This window comes from Propithecus coquereli, unplaced genomic scaffold, assembly GCF_000956105.1.
Source record: "Propithecus coquereli isolate 6110/MARCELLA unplaced genomic scaffold, Pcoq_1.0 Scaffold156, whole genome shotgun sequence".
In the NCBI taxonomy this organism is placed as follows: Eukaryota; Metazoa; Chordata; class Mammalia; order Primates; family Indriidae; genus Propithecus; species Propithecus coquereli.
The window spans coordinates 1,512,935-1,533,956 of record NW_012140080.1 but is presented as its reverse complement, the minus strand read 5'-3'; the positions used below and the strand labels follow the sequence as shown (position 1 = coordinate 1,533,956).

Below are 21,022 nucleotides of genomic sequence, written 5' to 3'. Positions count from 1 at the left end.
GGCCTCCCAGAGTGCTAGGATTACAGACGTGAGCCACCGCGCCCTGCCAACCATTGTTCTTTTTACCATGGCTTGTCATTTTTCATAATTTGTTTGCTGGGTTTCATGGTCAATGCTTTTTTTTTTTTAGAAAGGGATTTTGAGTGCCATAGTCCCTGAGTTTGGTAGTATTTCCCGTTTAGGAATTTCATGTTTAGGAATTCTTGCCTATTTATTGCCTTTATTTTTGAAAGGCCAACTTTTCTATTGCCAAGTTGTCTTCTAAAGAGGTTGTTCTGATTTATAGTCTACTAGCAATTTATGAGAATGTCTGTCTTAAATGAGGAACTCTTGAGACTGTTTGCCTGAAATGGTGAACTTACATTGGGCAGTGGCTGAAATAAATTTGAGTTGATAAATCAGGGGTCAGGTTATGGAAAAACTTAAATGCTGAGAAGTTGGCTGTTTTCTTGGTGAGTTTCTCATTTCTTTTCCACATTAACAACTTTCTTGCAGGCCAAATGATAGCTATGGAGCAGCTTTGTGGAGCTGTTGCTGGGCTTTGTAAACCGTGACCGTGTAGGAACCCTCTTAAAAAGCTTCTCACCTTCCCTCCCCACTCACTGTAAAAAGGCACCTGGTTGGCTGGTGGCAGGTTTTTGTCACCATCTGAAGATAGTAGAAAATGATACACATTTTCAGCTACCCCAAAATTGATATCTGATATTTCTTTGAACTCATAACATTTTTTTCATTCCAAAATACAATCTTATGCCTCGTAGGCTATTGCCTTAATACTGTGCAGCCATTATAAACTATTCCTAAATGACACATGAACTTCACACATTTTTTGTGACATTGCAAATGGTTTTCCATTGAAGCTGTGTGAGCTTCTGGTCATTGTTGGGCAGCTCCTCTCTGTACTGACACAGATTGAAGTCGCTGTAAGTTCAAGTTGATCTCGTTACTAAAAATCCCCGCTGACCTCATGTGGAAAACCAACAACCTGTTTCACACTTTATTTCATTTTATTCAGGCAAGAGAGGGAATGGGAAAGAAAATTGCCCGGACACGACTTAATGCATTTAAGTTTTGGCCATCATACTTTGTGGTGACTCAGCTGTATGTCAGCCGTTGACTTTTTCAGAGGAGGTGGAGGTGAGAGCACACCTGGAAGATTTTAGGAGGCAGACATGTTCCTAGTGTTCTCATTTTGTGCTACAGGAAAAGGGGGAGAAAATAAGTGGTTTAGAATGGCACAGTTGAAAACCACGCTCTCCAGTATGGTAGCTGCCAGCCGTTTACAATTCAGTTACTTGGTCGCACCGGCCACATTGCAGGTGCTCGGTGGCGTGCCTGTGGCTAGAAGCTACAGTATTGGACAGCATCAAAATTTCTGTTGACTGGCTGTGGTCCATGTGCTGATCTTTTCTTTCCATGATCATTCAGCATTCATTCCAGCCCTGAGAGTTTGTCTCTTGTCTTTTCTTCCTTTCAATCATTCTCTCCAGCTCAAGTGATGAAGCACTGCTTTCCTATGGCCTTGTTGGCATCCTTTGTGGTTTCTGGGCACAGATAGTCCTTAGGGAAGCCTGTGTGTGGCTGGGACTAGAGCTTTCTGCTGTGAGATTAATCAAACAACTCTCTGGCAAAGGCCAAAGAGTTTGCATGTTCTTACCAAAGGACTGAATGGTGCTTGGGATTTTGACTCTCACCTTAAATCTGCTCTTCAGGAACATTTAAATGCGCACACGGAACTTTTAATGTAGCTGCCTCTTCCCCTTCGGGTGTATGTTCTTGGCAGGGAGGACAGTCCTGCATTCTCATCCTAGTTGAACCCCTCACTGACTGACCCTGTGACCTTAGGAAGATACTTAATTTCTCTGTGGCTTAGTTCCCTGTTGAGAATGCTCCTCCAACCACAGCTTGAGCTGTTATGAAGGTAAATGCCCAATGATAAGTGAGAAATTTTGAGGTCTGGGTTGAAAGGTGTATATTTACAGGATTTTAAGGGGTTTGTTTGTTTTTCATCTTTGTTTCAATCTTAGATTTCCAATGTCTCATTTGTGGTATGTCATTGTCAGACACATACCCCTTGTGATCAGCTAATTGGCCCCCATGCTGGACTGTGTCTGCTTCGTGGAAGTGACTTCATAAGGGAGTCTGGGTTTGTTGGCCAAGGGGCCCTCTTCCAAGTCTGACCTACACTACAGGAGGAGGAGGCTGTGGTAGCAGGAGCCTGCTGGCCTGAAGGTCAGGAGAAGAGGGCACTCCTATGACTTAACTAGGAGGCTTTCTGACCCCATGCCCTCCTGCTTCCCAGCTGCCCAGCCTAACGGGTTGCCTGGGATTCCTGTCTGGGGTTTTAGTTATCTACTGCTGTGTAATGAACAACCCCAAAGCTTGGTAGGGTAAGACAATGCCAGTGACTTGGTAGGTTAATGAGAGTGTTTAGCTCTCAAATCTGCAAATTTGGCAGGACTGGATGAGGAGAGCTGGTTTCTGTTCCACTCAATGTCAGGTGGGATGGGGAGAAGACTGGAGGCTGGGATATTTGCAGGCTCACTCACTTGTGTGTCTGGGGGTTGATGCTGTGTATCAGCTGGGGGGTGTGTCTCAATTCTTTTATAAATGGCCCCCTCCACATTGGCTGGCTTGAGCTTCCTCACATCATGGTGGCTAAATTGAAGGGCAAGCATCCTGAGGCAAGAGAGTGTATCAAGTGGAAGTTACATTGCCATTTCCGACACAGCCTCAGAAGTCACACAGCGTCGCTTCTGCTATGATTGCAAACCCACTCAGACTCAAAGGATAGGACTATAGACCCCACCTATAGAGGAAGAAGTGTCATGTCACTTTGTTAGAAGAGCATATGGAATGGGATATATGTTGGTGTGGTCTCTTTGAAAAATACATCTTCCACACCCAGTAAAGATGCATCAGAATTGGTATCAGCTCACTGTAAGCCATAAATAAGCCTTGAGTCCTGCTTTGGGTCTGGGAACTAGGTGTTTCTCATTTTTAGGAGATGTGATTTTCTCTGCTCTGTGTTGGGGCTGCTCCGTCTTTGGGTGTGACGGTGGGGGAGTTGCCCTTTGCATAGCTTTGCGTAGTACTCGGAGTTCTTTGATGAAAGATGCTATCTAAGTACAAAATGGTGTATTAAAACACCCTCCATGTGTTAAGCTCTCTAATTCAGCTGATGTCTGCAATGAATGTACAATGTAGGGTAATACACAGGGAAAAATCGGCGTCCTGGTTGCTCAATTTGATTAATTTCATGGAATCCAACTGGAGTTTTAATGTATTGTACACATTCCACATTTTGACTTAGATTTTCTTATTTGTAATTTCTATTACCTATTACTGTTTTGTAACATTCTCATTAGATATAGACTCCTAAAGAATTAGGATCCATCTTTCTACAGATTTTTAAAGTTTGATAAATTGATGCTTTAAAATATTTCTTTTCCTACTTCTGAGATAAAAACAAGTTTTAGTAAAAATCTTTTTGTAGCTGCTAGTGTGAGAGGGAGGGGACACAGGTCATCAATTTGGTAAACAAATAACCTGCCACTTACCAGGTAGAGTCCTAGTTGTAGGAAATTAAAAAAATGAAAACAAAAGAGAGTAAGACAGAAGTCTTCAAATGGCTTCTGACCTACACAATCTACTGGAGATAATAAAATAGCCATTACATTATTAGCATTAGAAACAGGTACTTTTAAGATTTTCTTGCCTTTTTGGTTCTAGCCTACCAACGACCACCCCACCTTTTAAAACCTGTTTTCTCTTTTACTTCTCTCTCTCTCTCTCTTTCAGTTTGTACTAGTTGAAAAGTGTCCCATGTTCAGTTTATTGCAGCAATCTCTCCCCTAGGAGTGAGTGAGACTCCTATCCCTTTTTCTCTCCACCTACATTCACTAAATTAGTGATTCTCTTACAAGGCATTGTTCATTATTGCCCCTGTGGTTTTGGAAGGATACCCCCAAAATTTTATCTCGGGAACTTAGTTTTATAGAATTTGGTTTAAGCTTAGATTCTCAGTCTAACAGTTATTTTTAGAGGTGGACAAACAAGCTTGAAGTGTGTACATCTGATACATTAACGACTAGGGTATTTGGTTTCTTGTTATTTGAGAGTGTTCAGTTAGCACTTATTGTTAGCTAAATGTTTACATTTCTGAAAAGATGATAAGAAGATTTTTATAAGAGACAGAGACATTTTAAGAATTCACACTCACATTTCATAATGACTCAATTGATAGTCTTTTTAGATAAGTAATGAACCGCTGTCTGTGGTTGCCAATTGTTCGAGCTCTACCCTACTTCCGCAAGCAGTTGTCAGTTAAGGGAGGGTAACAACACCCACTGATAAAATTCAAACCACCAGATGTTATTTTAAGTTCTTGGGTGGTGCTATCTTTTCTTACCCTTTAAACTGCTAAGTCACATCCTGCTTTGCATTTTAATTTGGTGTAAATTAGATGCAGCAGACATAGGTCTGGCATTAGATACTCAAATGGAATTAAATATCAAAAGAAAAGAAAGCGGTTCTGTGGAGTAAATCTTTCTGTCTTTGCTGGAGGCAAGGTTCTGTTGGGGCATTGGCTCAACCCTGGCTGCGCACCAGAGTCACCTGGGAAGCTTCTCAGGCTGCTCTTGCTCTGGCCTCATCCCCAGGGCGTCTGTCTGGACAAATTGGTATAAAGTGGGACCAGGCTTGGGGATTTTGCAGAAGCTCCTTGGGATGATCCTGTCCTGCAGCCAGGGTTGAGAAATGTTGCAGGAGGTGCCCCTCCCTGCCAGGTTCACGCTGTGCCCTCCCCAGTCCTCTCTACCTAGTCAAGTCCTAGGCACATCTCCAAGGTGCCTCACAGGCCTCCTCTTCCAAGCGTTGGCTCACAACTCCCACCGAATGAGCTCCTCCCTTGGGACTGCCCACAACACCTAGTAGACGGCCCAACCTGGGTTGTGTTTATTTGTGCACATCTTATCTCCTTGATCAGCTTGGTTTCTTCCTTGGCTTAAGCTTCCTCACTTAGTGTCCATCACTGAGGGGTTAGCACGGCAGTGGACACGTAGTAGGTACTTTATAGGCTATCTACTGAGTTGAGTCTTTATTGGTGTGGCTGTTTTCCTTTAGCCTCCTGTCTTTTCACTATTGCTTCCTTTATTAGCCCACATTTATCCGTAAGTGTTTCTTCCTTTTAAGACATGGAAGGACAAGTGAGAATAGCTAAACTGCTGAAGGAGGGGGAAAACTCAGCCCATTTTTGATTTTCCCCTGTGGAAGGACTGTCATATGATCTGTGGACTCATCCCTCTCCAATCAGAACATTCATTCGCCTTGATCTGTAGCTTTTGGGACCACACGAATGACAAATGCAGCATGAAGGGGGCTGTCCTGTTGGAGAAGATGAAAATGATTTAAGGATTGGATCTCTACTGTCAGTCCTATTTGGAGAATATGGGATCATTTCTGCAAGGATAATATACACCTAGAATTTGAAAATAGTAGCCTTCCTTGTTTTGTCAACCAACAAAAAGGATTCTTATTGCCAGAGGTTCCTGTTTTTGGCACAGGAAGCTGGCCAGCGCAGAGGTGGTTGGCAACTTTGTGTTGAGGGGTACAGAGGTGACTCAAGATTCCTAATTTTAAGGTATTCCAATTTCTTAGGGCCTACATTATTTGCACTAAACCTCTGTATCTGAGAGCCCCCCAAATTAAGTGGCTTTAGCAAGATTAGTAGAGCAACATGCCTAAGTTTTATTGTAACTACTCCAATACACACTTTACCTGCGACTCTCCATCTGTGCAAAAGACACACTGCAGTGGTAGGAAACACAAAGAAGTGAAAGTCTACTATCTGCTCCTTCTCTTCCTGTAGGAGTGATGATCCCACCTCCCCCTAGGCTCCTGGGTCCTCCTCACCCTGGTCTGATGCCAGTACCCAATATGGGGGGCCCTCCCATGATGCCATCGATGGGCCCTCCTCCTTCTGGGATGATGCCAGTGAGACCTGCTCCTGGAATGAGGTCGCCCATGGGAGGTACATGACAGTGATGCCTGGGCCCCCAGTGACGAGCCCTCCCACCTGTCCTACGATGGGGCCCACTTGGCCCAGAATGACTCGACCAGACAGTAGGATAGAGGGAGGCCTCTTCATGTCAGGTTTATAGTCTTTGTTCTACTTCACCAGGAGATCATGGTGCTGTCACTCGGGATGTTTTCTTACCATCATGACAAGGAAGCTTTGGTCCCCCTTCCTGTCAAAGAGGGAATGGCTTTGGAGGGAGGAGGTAGGGCCCAAAAAGATGCATTTTTCATTTGTATTGTGAAATGTGAAAATAAGATTGTCAACTCTTTTAGTTAAAAAGGAAAAGATAAGGCCGGGCATGGTGGCTCACTCCTGTAATCCTAGCTCTCTGGGAGGCCGAGGCCGGCAGATTGTTTGAGCTCAGGAGTTCGAAACCAGCCTGAGCAAGAGCGAGACCCTGTCTCTACTAAAAAATTAGAAAGAAATTAATCGGACAACTAAAAATATATAGAAAAAAAAAATTAGCCGGGCATGGTGGCGCATGCCTGTAGTCCCAGCTACTCGGGAGGCTGAGGCAGGAGGATCGCTTGAGCCCAGGAGTTTGAGGTTGCTCGTGAGCGAGGATGACGCCATGGCACTCTAGCCTGGGCAACACAATGAGACTCTGTCTCAAAAAAAAAAAAATAAAATAAAAAAAAAAAAGGAAAAGATAAAGAAAATGTTGTATATGCAGTCAGCCCCCCATATCTGCATGGTCCGCATCTGTGGATTCAACCAACAGCAGATCAAAACTATTTGAGAGAAAAAAAATGATAAAAATAACAATACAGCAATAAAAAATAATATAGATAAAAATACAGTGTAGCAACTATTTACATAGCATTTACAATGTGTTAGATATTAGTAATCTAGAGGTGATTTAAAGTATACAGGAGGATGCGCATAGGTTATATGCAAATATTTCACCATTTTATATCAGGGACCTGAACATACATGGACTTGGGTGTCCTCTGGGATCCTAGAACCAATCATCCATGGATACGGAGGGATGACCGTATGTACAATGAATATTACTCATCCTTAAAAAAAGAAGGAAATCCTGCAGTAGACATAACATGAATGAGCCTAGAGGACATTATGCTAAGTGAAATAAACCAGTCACAGAAAGACAAATATTGCATTATTCCACTTATATGAGATACCAAAAGTAGTCAACTCATAGAAGCAGAGAGTAGAATGGTGGATGCCAGGGGCTGGGGGAGGGGGAGATGAGAGATATTGTTTAATGGGCACAGAGTTTCAGTTTCACAAAATGAATGAGTTCTAGAGATCTGCTGTACAACACTGTGCCCATAGTTAACGATATTGTATTGTATGCTTAAAAGTTGTTAACTTTATGATAAGTATTCTGGCCATAATTTAAAATGTATGTGTGTGTGTATATATATACACACACACACACACACACACACACACACACACACATACACATATAATGTTAAGAGGAACTATAACAAGGCCCCTCCAGGCTCATAATCGAGGGGAAACACAGGAGTGTTGCACAAAAATGCTAGAATAATGTCTGTAGAACTGATATCAGGACTAAGCCAAGGTTTGCAAAAAATGGTTAAAAGCTAGAAAATGGACATATATTCAGAGCCAGATGTACAGATAGAACAGCTTCTAGGTATGAAAACTTTCTCTTCATAAAATATCAGGAGTCAAAAGGACTTTCCAAGCCCACTTATTTTCTGTCTCTTTTCTAATAATAAAAGAGAGTGCTAACTGGAAAGAATAGAATAACTGCCAGGAAGGGGGAGTTGAAACTCACGACAGGGAAGGGATAGGAAATGGGTCCTGTTAAGTGGGTCCTGGGTACCAGCTCAAAAACACACCAGGGGACTGAATGGCTTCAGTCTTCATGGGGCCTCTGATAGTGAACTGTGCCAGAGGAAGGAGATGGAGATAGGTATCTAAGCCTAAAAATGGGTAGATGCTGTGAGGATTATTAGAAAGTGAAAGGAAATTTCTGAAATCTCTAGACCAATTATTCTCAACCCTGGCTGCACACTGTAACCTACTGAGGAGCTTGTACAAAATACTGCTGCCCAGGCCCCTCCCCTAGAGTTCATGACTGAAGTGAAATAAGCTCCTTAGGACATTCTGATAGACATTGCGGGGTAAAAATCATGAGTCCATACTGATGAGTTCTGTCGACCCGCTGCAAAATTCTTTGAATGTAATGTTACTAAACGGGTGAACAGTTCACATTTAAGAAAGGAGCCAGTTTCAGTTCACTTAAGACAAGACATGCTTGATTACTCTAGTTTCCTTTCGTGGTTAGGTTACTGGCTCATAAAAATATCACAGACGCGGTATCTCTTGTTTTGACTAGTTTATACCTGAGGATTGGGGGAGGAGCACTCGCCAGCCCAGGAACTTGTCTCGGGGGGGCTGGGGTGGAACAGTAGGTGAGATCTACAACACTGGGAACCACCTGGCAGGAAGACTGTATGGGCAGTCTGTGGGGAGGACACAGCCTGCTGAAGTCAGTCCAACAACAAAATCCACTATCCCAAGGGAAGTGTGGTTAGGGGTGGGGGGAAGTGCCAAGAGTGGAGCCCATGCGACCAGGAGCAGGGACTCGGTGTTGTAGCAAAGCCCTGGGCATGCAGGTAGCCAGCCAGTGCTGCCAGACATGGTGGCTCATGTATAGCAAGCTCCTTTCCCATTTTTAAAGGAGGATGTCAGACTTCTGAAAAGTCTAACTGAGGTATCTGTCAAAGTATCTATCTTGTGCTATCCTTGTGAACAAGGTAGGAAATCAGGATTGCGTCAATAGTTTTTCTTCTGGTGAAGGATAGGATTAAATTTTCTTAATAACCATTTGGAAATCATCTTTCCCTGCTTTCCCACATCTGCCTGCAAGTGCCCTCTCCCAGGAGTCCTCCCTCCCAGTTTCGAATTGTCCACCTATGAACTTCGGAAAGGCCAGTCGTAAGTAACTGTGGCCATTCGGGTCTCAGTCTTTTCCCTTCACTAACGAGCAACTTTGCCATGTTGCTTTCTGTTTCTGCGAGCTAAGAGTTACTATTTGTAAGTCCATCCTTCCCTTCCTCCTCTTGTTCTAAGGCTGCGTGTGGCAGTTATTTAATAGTACTGGGCAGCTGAGGCCAGGAGCCATAGGGCTCACCCAGGAAGATAAAATGGAAGCCAAGTAGAAAACCACCCAGCACCGGAATGTCTTGGGAACAGCCCAGCAGCACCTTGTCTTACGCTCTAACTTAAAAAAAAAAAGAAAGAAGGTAATTTATTTAAATGTTGTCTTATTCCACAAAGTATTTGAAGTGGTTTCCAATGATACGTGTACTACATGAGGAAATTTTTGGTCGTTGAGGGAATCGGGGCGCAGTGATGATATCGGTAAACCAAGCATACAGGAGTGCTCGTCTTCCTCTACTGGGGATTATCAGCAGCAAGCCATTAATTTGACCCTCTGTCCCTCCTAGTACCCCAAACACAGGGATATGCCTTCACGTACAAGTTCTCAGTGTCTAAATGCTAGGAAGCAGCCAGCCATTCAGAGCGGCACTCAAGAGTCCTTTAAAAGAAACCTTGGTATGGTGTAAATGAGTGTGGCCGTTTTAAAGAGCGGTTGTAATACCTAGTAAAACTGAAACTAGCCCTACCTCAAGATATAGCCATTCCACTTATTTGAGAAAATCACCAGCACAGCTTCACAAGGAACAGATACAAGGGTAATCACTGCACCACCGTTTTTAATAGCAAAAATGAGAAACAAAGGAGACCCCGAAGGAGGTAGATCTGGATGCTTTGAAAAATTGGACCTGACTGTACGGTTATGAGGATTTACAGTGGGTTGGCAAATCTGTACCCAGAAATGCTAATTAATGACAAATTAATGTCAGTCGACAGAGAAGATTTCAGTGCCCTTGGTGCTGTTCTACTTAGTAAATCTCCAAGTGTGGTTTATTTACTTGGGTGAGAACAGAATTCGCAAGCCTCTGTAATCCGTGGCTGCTGTGACAAAGGGAAAGTCAGCCAGTGACCGTTGGTCTCCAGAAATATCTTGACATGGGTCAAAATTAAGATGAGCCAATTTAATAATGATAATAATAGAACCATCAACTCCTGAATTTCAGTTAAAGGAAGAAGTAAAGGAATCCTGTTCAGAAAGAAGGAAGCCCGGCTTCTCAGCGGTTCCCATGACCTGACAGTTCTGAGCAAGGACACTGAGGGCTAGAGAGAGACGTGGCTACTCCCAAAGCTAAGGCAAACTTGGCAATATTAACAGTTGCAATGTGTTTGAGGCGAGGAGGGTGATTGTTGCCTTCTCGTCTACTCCGACAGGACCACACCTGGGGATCATCTTTAATCTAGGCATCATTGTCAGGGAAGCATAGACAAACTGAAGTGTCATCAGAGTCAGACGCCTGGGATCCTAAGGGCTCTGGATCCATGTCCCATAAGAAATGGCTGTTGAAAATGTGTCTGTTTGTTCTGGAGAAGAAAATATTTGTTGGATGGGAGGCGGGGATGGTGGTGGTTTCAGTGCAGGTTATGTGGGGGGAAAAAATGGTTAATCTTGTTCTCTGTAGTTACTGAGGGCACTTCTAGGGCCGGTGCATGAAATTATAGTGAGACGAATTTCAACTCTAAATATAACAAACTGTCTAGAAGAGAATTTTTTTTAAACAGAACGTGAAATGGAGTCCCCTGTTTCTATCACGGGAAGTGGTCAAGCCGGGACGATCTAGCCATATTAGAGAAGGAATTCTTGCTGTGGGTTAGAAGTTGGACTAGAGTTCTTCCGTAGGCTCCACGATTCTGCGCCATGACTGCTATTTTTGCACTTTTTGTTCTGTTCTCTTCAGTCAATGGTGGCAAATAAATGGTTTGAGCATAAACTGACAGCCTGGCACCACCGTCCGGCTTTCAGTCTCGTGGAAGCCACCACGTTTCAGCTCTGCACCCACGTGCATTTCTGTTGCGGGATCAGGCTCTGAGCAGCCTGCGATGCTCCCTGAAGAAGAGGACTGTGAAGGCCACGGAAGGCCCAGCGGGTGGAAGTGGACACTCTGTTTGAATGGACCAGAGTTAGCATTTGAGTTTTTAGGCTTCTCGAACCCTGTTTTCCAAAAAGAGAAGAGAGAGAATACAATAAAAAAAAAAATGGTTTGTGGAGGAATTGCTTGCCTTTAGAGAATGACTTCTGTGGACTCTGCCTCAGAACGCATACCCTAGAAACTGTCAGATGTTGGTGCCCCAGAATCAGGCCACTTGTCCACATAGTTAAGACAGATTGGCCAGCACTTCAGACAGAGGTCCAGGATCACCTATTAGTATCTGAAGTTACTGTGATGAGAACCTGCTTCCAGAAACTTCTCATCCTGAATCTCTGGGCTGTGGTGCTCAGAGCCAAATAATCAAAGCCCTGCTTTTGGTCATGTAACAATTTTGAAATCAAGGTGTTTCAGAGGATGCCATTTCTGAAAAGATGCATGTCCAGGATTTGAATAATTTTCTTTTACTGAAGACCAGAAATAGATATCCCACTTAAAATGTCTTTAGTATTCATTTAAGACATAATATATTTATATATTTTACTGGGAAATTGCAAATTATTTGGAACTGTGTGCCGTCTGGCCTTCATGAAAGTTGTTTCTAGCTATGGAAGCAAAACCTGTTTCTCAAGCAAAACATGGCCAAGGGTCTGAGTGTAGACCCTCAGGTCTAATGGATTAGTAAGTAGCTGTGTTGTATGCCACTCTTCCCAATCTGCTAGTCAATATTAAGTTGCTTACTTGGACAGCTAGTGGTGATGAATTATGTGGCTTTTATCTTTCTGTATTTATGTCTTCTTCCAAAGTAAGCACACCACTTGAATCATTTAAAAAATCATCTGTTCACACATGTGTTATGGATTTTGGGAAAAATTGGTATGTTGAAAGACACAGATGTTTTAAGATTCTGTAGAATCATTATTTGTTTGGGGTTGAAAGAGGGGGAGAGGTTCTTATCTTGTGCTGCACAAGCTGCTTAAGGAAGCCAGGAGAGAGGAGGAAACAGGACTGAACATCTGTAGAGCGTCTCTTCTACTCAGAAGCCGGACACTGTATCCTCATTTTCTCATTTAATCCTCACAATTCCCTGAAAGATTGCTATTATTATTATTCCCTATTTTATATACATAAAAAAAAAGCCCCAGAAGATCAGAGAGGTTAATACATGTGTCACGGTGCACAGTTTGTAACACGAGCACCAATTCCAACCTACATCTGACCCCTTGTAATGCACAACGGTGGTATGTCCACATCTCTTACATCTTTTCCCAAATTGTGTCATCATTTCTAAGTGAAACCTCCTAAAATAAGTCCATAAAGTCAGCCTTTGCTGCCAAAATACTTGGCAGTGCCTTGGTCTTTTATTTTTTCCCATTCTTGGTAGAAATCAGAGCTCTCTTTTTCCCAAATGGAAGCCCCAAGACGGTGTATGTTTGCGTGTCTTAGGCCCGTTTGACTTCTAACTGAAACACTGGTTTTTATTCTGGGCCTGATCCATCATCAGCCTCACAGGTGGTGGCAGTGGGGGGAGAGGACCCACCTCGTCTCAGAGGCACAGCAGGGTGTGTTTGAATTGACATAAATGCGCCTGGCGTTTCACACCTGTCAGACTTGGTGGCCTCCTTGATTTAGAGGAAGGGGAGAGTCCTAAGTCCTCCCCTCCTCAGCCTCGCCACTGAGGGATTTGTTGAAATGAAAGCGGGCCCCAAACTGAATTCTGTCACACACCAAACGCTTATATTAGGTGGAATGCACAAAAGCAGCCACAAAACCTGTTCCCGTATGCCTGGGGCAGTCCTAGCTCCCTAGAACTTGCAGGAGAGATTTCCTCAGGGACAGCGCTCTCTGCAGGAGGGTCAGCTCTAGGGGACCCAGGAGCCTTCTCAGCCAGCTGCAAATATTCTATTTTTAGATCCAGGTGATTATTATATGAGTATTTATCAGTGTAGAATTCTATATGTGCACTTCAGATGTGTGCATTTTAGTATATCTAATGTATACCTCCATAAAAAATAAGTGGGAAATAAATTATTGTCCTTAAGTTATTCACACAGTGTGAGCAGAGAAACTATTATATATTGTTCAAACCCCCCAAGAACCCCTTGAATCAGAGGTTTTCCATGGTAGGGTCTCCCGGTGGGGTGAAAAGCACCCAGAAGCTCATCAGTTTCTACACCTTGGAATCCTGGGCTTCTGGCCCCATATTCCTCTTAAGGAATTTATCTTCACCATTTTCCTAGGTCAGCAAAGTGAGGTCAGCTAGTTGGAGTAGAAGACACCCCTTCATTGAGGCCTTCTGTCTTGGGACTTTTGCCGACGGCATCCCTCTGGTGACACCAGCCCAGCCCTGTGGAGTCCCCTGGAGTGGATGCAGTAGCTGCCTCCGTCCAAGTGAGCACGTTGGCACCTGGGATACCTCTTGGGTGCCAGTCTTGGGCTGCTGTTGCCTTCGTCCTTTTAAGTACAGTCATCACCGCTTAATGATGGGAATATGTTTTGAGAAATACCTCGTTAGGCAATTTCATCATGTTGGAACATCATAGAGTGTCCTTACACAGACCTCGAAGGCACAGCCTCCTACACACCCAGGCGATCTGGTACGGCCTGTTGCTCCCAGGCTACATACCTGTACAGGATGTTACTGTACCCAATACCGTAGGCAGTTGTAACACAATGGTAAGTATCTGTGTATCTAAACATAGAAAAGGTACAGTAAAAATGTGGCATTATAACCTTATTGGACCCACATCATATATGCAGTCTGTCATTGACCAAAACACCATTAGTGGTGCATTCTTTTCTCAGAATTTGATTTCTTTTGCCCTTTAAGCTGTCCTTGGTAATTTTAACCAAATTTCTGAAGAAGCCATGCAGGAAGATTCTATGGGATGAAATAAATGTATTTCCCTGGGCAACATTCCCAGACTCTGCCCTGCGGCTGGGCTTGGGAGGGGCTTTGGATCACCCCCCTTTATTTCCCATCAAGGGGAAACGAGGCAGGGGTATGGGCCACCAGGGGGTAGTGCTGACAGTGACCTTAACTCTAAGAGCCAACTTCAGTAAGCATCGGGTTTGGCCTTACTAACAACCTTGGCTGTTGCTTCCAAAGTGAAATTCGGCAGGGTGAAGTGGTGAGGATGGCCTTCATATCAGTTGCCTCTAGGACAGGGTTATGGTGTTTCTGATTTGGCACAGTTCTAGAATCCCTGTGACTCTCATTTTATTGCCTAAGTTTCTCTCCCTTCTTCACATTTCACATACACACCTCTCATCCCAGACTCTTGTTTGTGAGAACATCAGCCTTAAAAAAAAAAAACAAAAACAGAAACAAAAAAAAAAACCTTGCACACACAAATAGAAATCCTTTGCTGGTATTCCCGATGCACTGTGGAACCATTGGTCATAGCAGTGGCTGCCCCCACACACACACCATCATTTGGGCCTCCCATCAGGTTGTTTTTCTTTTTTTCTTCCCTTTCTTCAACAGCAACAGCCAACACTGTTATTAAACAAACTATTAATAAATCTTTACAGCCTCTCTTGGCAGTTTTTAGCTGGATCGCATTTGCTTCTAACTTTCAGGTACACTTAGTCATGCCCCATAAGTAGAGCTAACTTTATGAAGAGGATGGTGTAGGTTTCTTTTAGTCTAATTTATTGTTGGATCCAATACAAAACAAATAAAGAGATTTGGAGGGTTATCTGGGAGTAACATGGGAATTGAACTCTATGGCTATTGGTAACTTAATTTCGTTTTCTCACATTGTGGTATTCTTGTTCCTTGTTTTGATTTTAGTTTATGGCTTTAACATACTCATTTTTAAAGAACTGAGTGTTAGTGAAGGCATAGGAGATTTGAGTATTTAATAATTAACCGAAGATTTGATATCTTATCTAACTAGCTGGCTCCTGGACAGTTATGTAACACTCTTCTTTTTAAAATTAGACTATGTGAACATTAAGAACTGAATGGATTGGATGCGATTTTTATTTATATGTTGTTAACATGCTGTGGAATTGACTTGAACTTGGTGTGTTAAAGTCCTGGCTTTCTGAAACCCAAACCAAACACGTTAGTTACCATTAACCCAGGCCCGCGTTTCTCCTCTGTGAAAACTAGGAAGCCCATCATCAGGACGAGACCCCCAACGAGCTGCAGGGATGGCAGGTGGCAGCCCAGCTGACTGCTTGTAGGGAGTGTCCCTGCTTCTGCCCTAGTCACTCCCCTTCCCCACCATCCTGGAGACTGGAGTGTGCTGCAGAAAGGAACAGGGCCTTCCCTCTTCAAGGCTGTCTTGATCTTCTCCCTCCTGATTCTTTCTAGTGCAGCTCCTGGGTTCTCTTAGGTCATAGAGATGGGGCAACAGCTGTTATCACCAGACCTGGCCACTAGGGGTGTGCTAATTCCCAGTGCTGTCGTTAAAGGGCTGGCGAATAACCCTGATGCAGCCTCTTGCCAGCTGTGTGATTGAGCAAGTTCCCTGAGATCTCAGAGACTCGGTTTTCTTCTCCATGAAATAGAGGTACTAATCAGATGCTGATTGAATGAGACAATGCTTGTGGGAATCCTTAATGTAGTACTTGGCAGTTAAGTAGTATGTACTCAATAAATCATCATCATTTTAATTATTAATGTGCTAATAGATGATATGAAAAAATCTGCTTCTTCCCCCCATAGGTTTTGTCACATCATGTTACAGTTTTTTAGAACATGTTTCCAAAAATCTTTGGGAGAAAAATATTCTCCACCCCACTCCCCAAAAAACAGAAAGGGATTTTTAAAAATTGTAATAAAATACACATAACATAAAATTCACCTTTTTAACCATTTTCAAGTGTGTGATTCAGTGACATTTAATACATCCACAATATTATGCAACCATCACTACTATCTAGTTCCAGAATCTAGTTCCAGAATGTTTTATCACCCGAAAAAGAAACCCTGCAGTCCCTACTCCAACCCCCAGCAACTGCTAATTAATTATTGGCCTTCTGCCAACTCCGGACTTTTCATACAGAAGCATATAATATGTGGTCTTTTGTGTCTGGGTCCTTTCACTTAGCATGATGTTTTCATGGTTCATCCGTGTTGTAGCATTTATCAGTACTTCATTCCTTTTAATATCTGAATAACATTCCATTATATGGATATACCAGATCTAGTTTATCCATTCACCAGTTGATTGACACTTGGGTTGTTTCCAACTTTGGCTATTTTGACTAACATTGCTATGAATATTGGTCTACAAGTTTTCGTTTGAACACTTGTTTTCAATTCTTTTGGCTCTATACCTACGAGTGAAATTGGTGAGTCCTATGGTAGTTGCATATTTAGTTTTTCGAGAAATTGCCAAACTGTTTCCACTGTGGCTGCACCATTTTACATTCCCACCAGCAATATCTGAGGGTTCCAATTTCTCCACACCCTTTCCAACACAAGCTCTTTTCCTTTTAAAATTATTATCATAGTTATCATAGTAGATATGAAGTGGGATCTCATTGTGGTTTGGGATTTTTTATAGTACTGATTTTGCATGTGTGTGGACTCAAATTTCCATATTAATGTTCTTAAGCCTGTCGTATTGCAAAGTTACATGAAAAACCACCTATACAAAATTTCCAGTAAGAGAAAGGTGTAAAGTGTCTTTTACTTCTTGGCCTCTGCTAAGCATTGTAGCTCTGTTATCTATAGTGTGTTTAAGCCACTTGCAGACAATCCATGGTTAATTAGAGATAATGTCTGATGCCTCTGACCTTCTCTCTTAATTCCTCTTTTTTTGGTTTTAGGGATTTCCTCCGGGTCACCCAAAATGCTTTTTAAACATACTAGATAAGAGCTGAGCTACCTGCCTGCGTGGGACTTCTGTGCTCTGGGCTCCACTGACTTCTGATGGCATTTTGACCTCGTCGAGGCCAAGTGACCAGCTGTTCATGATGAGTGATGAGAAGAACCTTGGTGTGTCCCAAAAGTTGGTCTCACCTTCAAGGAGCACAAGTAGCTGCTCCTCCAAGCAGGGAAGTCGGCAGGTAAAGTTTAACTCATACAAATTTTAAGATGCAAATTTAAATCACCAAGTTTGCCAGTTGAAATGTGCACATTTACTTGGGAAATCCTGCTTCTCAGTTTAAGAGCATTTGCTTTCAGTCGTATATATCTTAATTATATGAGGAGAGTAAATTCTAGATCATTTCAATTATGCAGTGTGAGTGCCTACCAGGTGGAAGAATTGCATTTGGCTCTTTGTATTATTTTATTTAATCTTTGCAACTGCCCTCCAGTGTAGATATTAATATCTCCATTTTCCCCATGAGGAAGCTGACTCAGACAGACCAGGTTACTTGCCCAAGGACACACAGCTAGTAAGTGAGTAAGACAGCAAAAAAATCAAAGATGAGTCTGTTTGGTTTCAGAGCCATACTTTCCTTTATACCCTGCTAACCAAAACAAAACAAAACAAAAAACCCTCAAACAGTTGCTTTTCCAGTAATTATTAATATAATATCCACCCCCACTTCCTTCCCTTCACCAACCTTTTTATGACAGCTTGTACCCACAGATTGCCCTGTTGGTAACTTTGACTATTACCTGCTTTATTTCTCTAATGGTTAAGGGGACCTAATCAACAGGAAAATGGTCAAAAGAATTAGGTAGGAGGAAGAAAGAAGTGAAACAAAGGACTTAAAAATTAACTCCTAAGCAACTGTCAGTTAATTATATGTTGTTTCTTGGTTTCCTTTCTAATAAATCTCTGTTGGCAGAATATACTGGTTTTAGATCAATGGCAGTAAATGCATATGAATCTTTATAATTCTTCCCCCTTCAGTTAGAGAGGGTGGGCTGTCAAAAAGCTGAATTTACAACCGAAGCGGTCTCGGAGCCTTTTCAGGACCTGCTGGCTCTGTTGGCATTGTCTTTCCCCCTCGGGGAGTACTGGCCCGGGAATCCACCCAGAGTGCCTTGGTTCCGGATTTGGAAGCAAAAGTTAAGCAACCTCCCACCTCAGGCACGACCACACATTTATGACACATCATCACAGGGGTCTCTCCATTTGAAAGTCTCTCTCCCTGGGACAGGGAGCTTGCATGCTAGGCAAATTAGAGTTTATCACAGGCCTGGCACTTGGGAAGCCCTCCAAGATCTCCCCGGAAGAGTTAAGAAGAATTTTGTCATCACTTCCTTCTGTGATTAAAAAAAACAAAACGAAAAAATGACTAAAATTAGTTATTGGCTAATGCATCATAACTCTGGAGTTCCGTTTTCAAGAGGGTAACTATGCTTGCCCTCTTTTCCTCGGAGGTAGTTTTCTTCCTAAACCAAAATTCTGGTTGCGAGTAGAGCAGAGTGTGCAATTTCCCCCACCCATGCCGTCCCCTTTTGCACCTATAGCATCTATTGCTGTTCGATAGAGGGAGAGAACATGACTCACTTAAGTATAATAGAACATGGTGATAACACCGTAGGAATTGGAGTAGTTCAGTGAAATTCTCAGGTCAAATACTGCAGGAACTTTTTTCCAGGTATTATTTGAAATTGATTAGGTTTTCACCAGCTTTTTTTTGAGGTTGCATCATACAGGGTAAGAGGAATGTGCTTGATGCTTCAACTTTTTTCTGACTTTGATGCTTGTTCAGTCATCAAATGGCCATCTTTTATATGTAGGATCACCCACTTTAATACATATTTAATGTTTCTTTATAAATGTAAACACTTATTAATAGTTCCTCTTTGGATAATTTAATAAGTTTATTTCAGCTTTAGCCCGAAATGCGTTGTAAAGCCCATGTTTAATTTTTAGGGACCATTTTCTTAGTCCATCTGCTTTCCCATCCTTCTGTTAAAAAAAGGTGTTCTGCCCCAGGGTAGGCTTAGCATTTCCATCCATGTAGTCCACCTTAGCCATTGCAAACAGGCCCAAGGTTGTGTTTCAGTCGTTAAAGGTGCTGCAGAGGGGCAGGAGCCTTGGAAGCTGCCGCGTCCCAGCTCTTAGGGATCACAGCCATATCTGGTGGTCTCTCAGTTGCTAAATACAGAGATGACATTATGTTTCCAGTCACATCACTGGAAAGTACAAGTTAAACATTTAAAACCCCAAGATTTGTGTAGTAAGAGATTTAATTTGAGGAATATTAAAATATAACTGAAGATAATCTACGCAAATACCTACTTGTTTTCAAAACTCCAGTTTAAAATCATTTTCAAGTTGCTCTGTTCTTTTGTTTTGATCTGGAGGGGATACATCTGATGTTGACTTTATTGACCTTCTTTCTTAGTGCTAGCTTTTCTCATGTGCTTTGGAATTGTGACTTAGAACCTCACCTTGAGTTTGTTTCCCACGTGCTCTTTCTCTGCACTCACCCCCACCCATGCAGGGGTTTGCTGTTGCCTACTTCCTGCCTCCGAGAAGCCCAGTCCAGAGCCAAGCCTTCTATTTGCAGGTAGGGGCTTCTGTTCCATGACGATGTTGGAATATCCAAGTTCCACCACCAGGCCAGCAGGCAGCGTGGCCCAGCTCCTGGCTGTGAGGCTGTGTCTGCCTCCTCTCCCCTCCCTGGGCAAGCAGATTTTTCAAGCTCCCTTTCATTGTGGGGTGGAAGCTTCCCCCTCTACACTCTCTGATTTCCAACAGTGAGCCTGGCTCAGGTCCTAGCCTTTTCCTGGGGACATTTTTAGCCCCATGAGATCACAGAAGTAGACTAATGGACACCTCTGTCTACAGTATACTTTACATTTCTATTATTTGGTTTCTGATCCATGGAGATATTTAATCATTTTTTCCCTGTCATATTCCTTTTGCCCCCCAGCTTTATTGAGGTATAAATGACAAATAAAAATGTTATGTATTTATGGTATACAACATGATATGTACACATTGTGAAATGATTACCGCAATCAAGTTAATTAGCTTATCTGTCACCTGACATAGTTATCTTTTTGTGTATGTGTGGTAAGAACATTTACGATCTACTGATGTAGCAAATTTCAAGTATACAATACAGTATTATTAACTATAGTCACCGTGCTGTGCATTAGATCTCCAGTACTCATTTGTCCCGAGTAACTGAAAGTTGGGACCCTTGGACTAACATCTTCCCCAACCCCCTGCTCCTTGTAACCACCATTCTACTCTCTGCTTCTATGAATGTGGCTTTTTTAGATTCCACATGTAAGTGGGATCATTCGATTTTGTCTTTCTGTGTCTGGCCTGTTTCACTTAGCATAATGCCCCCTCTAGGTTCATCTATGTTGTTGCAAATGACAGGTCTTTCTTTTTTAAGACTGAATAATATTCCATTGTGTGTGCGTTTTCTTTGGAGACATTTAATCTTATTTTTTATCACACAGGCACAAAAGAGCCCTGCATGTTTATACTTTTTTATATTTTTCCTATGTTTGGAGTGGGGGTGGTGGTAGGGAAGGGCACTAAATGTGTAAACTGAAAACACCATCTTGGCTGCAAGACTTGGTCTTCTTAAGTCATTTTCACTTAAATTCTCACCCAGTGCCTCCAGGTGACGTTGAGTCTCTGTACTTCCGCCCCACTGGTTTTCTTTCAGTTCCTGGAACTGAATTTGCCGTTGTCCTTGTTTCTTGAACTGAACTTGGATTTGAACTTGGCCTTCTTATCCCGACCTACTCGTATGAAATCTAAAGGAGCAATGCATTTATGTGTAGACACTCCCCTATCTATGTGTCTATGCTAAAAGAACTTGCTTCCTTGAAGGAGAAAATGATTGAGATCTGGGTGTTAATTGTGATCTCTGTTGTAACTTTTACATCTGACCTAAGACAAAGTGTACAACTTAGGTCTATGAAAACCCTAGGAGAAGGGTTCTATCATCTTTTAACCTAAATACAGGGGCTTTTGAGATTTTAAAAACAGTATGCTGAACTTTGCCAGTATAGAAACAACCTGAAAAT

At 42.6% G+C, this 21,022-nt stretch overlaps 1 protein-coding gene across 7 annotated transcripts in view; it reads left to right on the top strand.

The window, feature by feature from the left end:
• The window catches only part of OSBPL3 (oxysterol binding protein-like 3), a 171,109-nt gene that overhangs the window by 61,021 nt on the left and 89,066 nt on the right, over window positions 1–21,022 (top strand). For all 7 annotated transcript variants that reach the window (XR_001137321.1, XM_012640725.1, XM_012640726.1 and 4 more), the window contains exon 2: window positions 16,891–17,130. Coding sequence is in view for 6 of the 7 variants with exons in the window: in XM_012640725.1 (XP_012496179.1) it covers window positions 17,035–17,130 (96 nt within the window). In the remaining variant the exon portion in view is untranslated. The remainder of the gene's footprint in view (window positions 1–16,890; window positions 17,131–21,022) is intronic.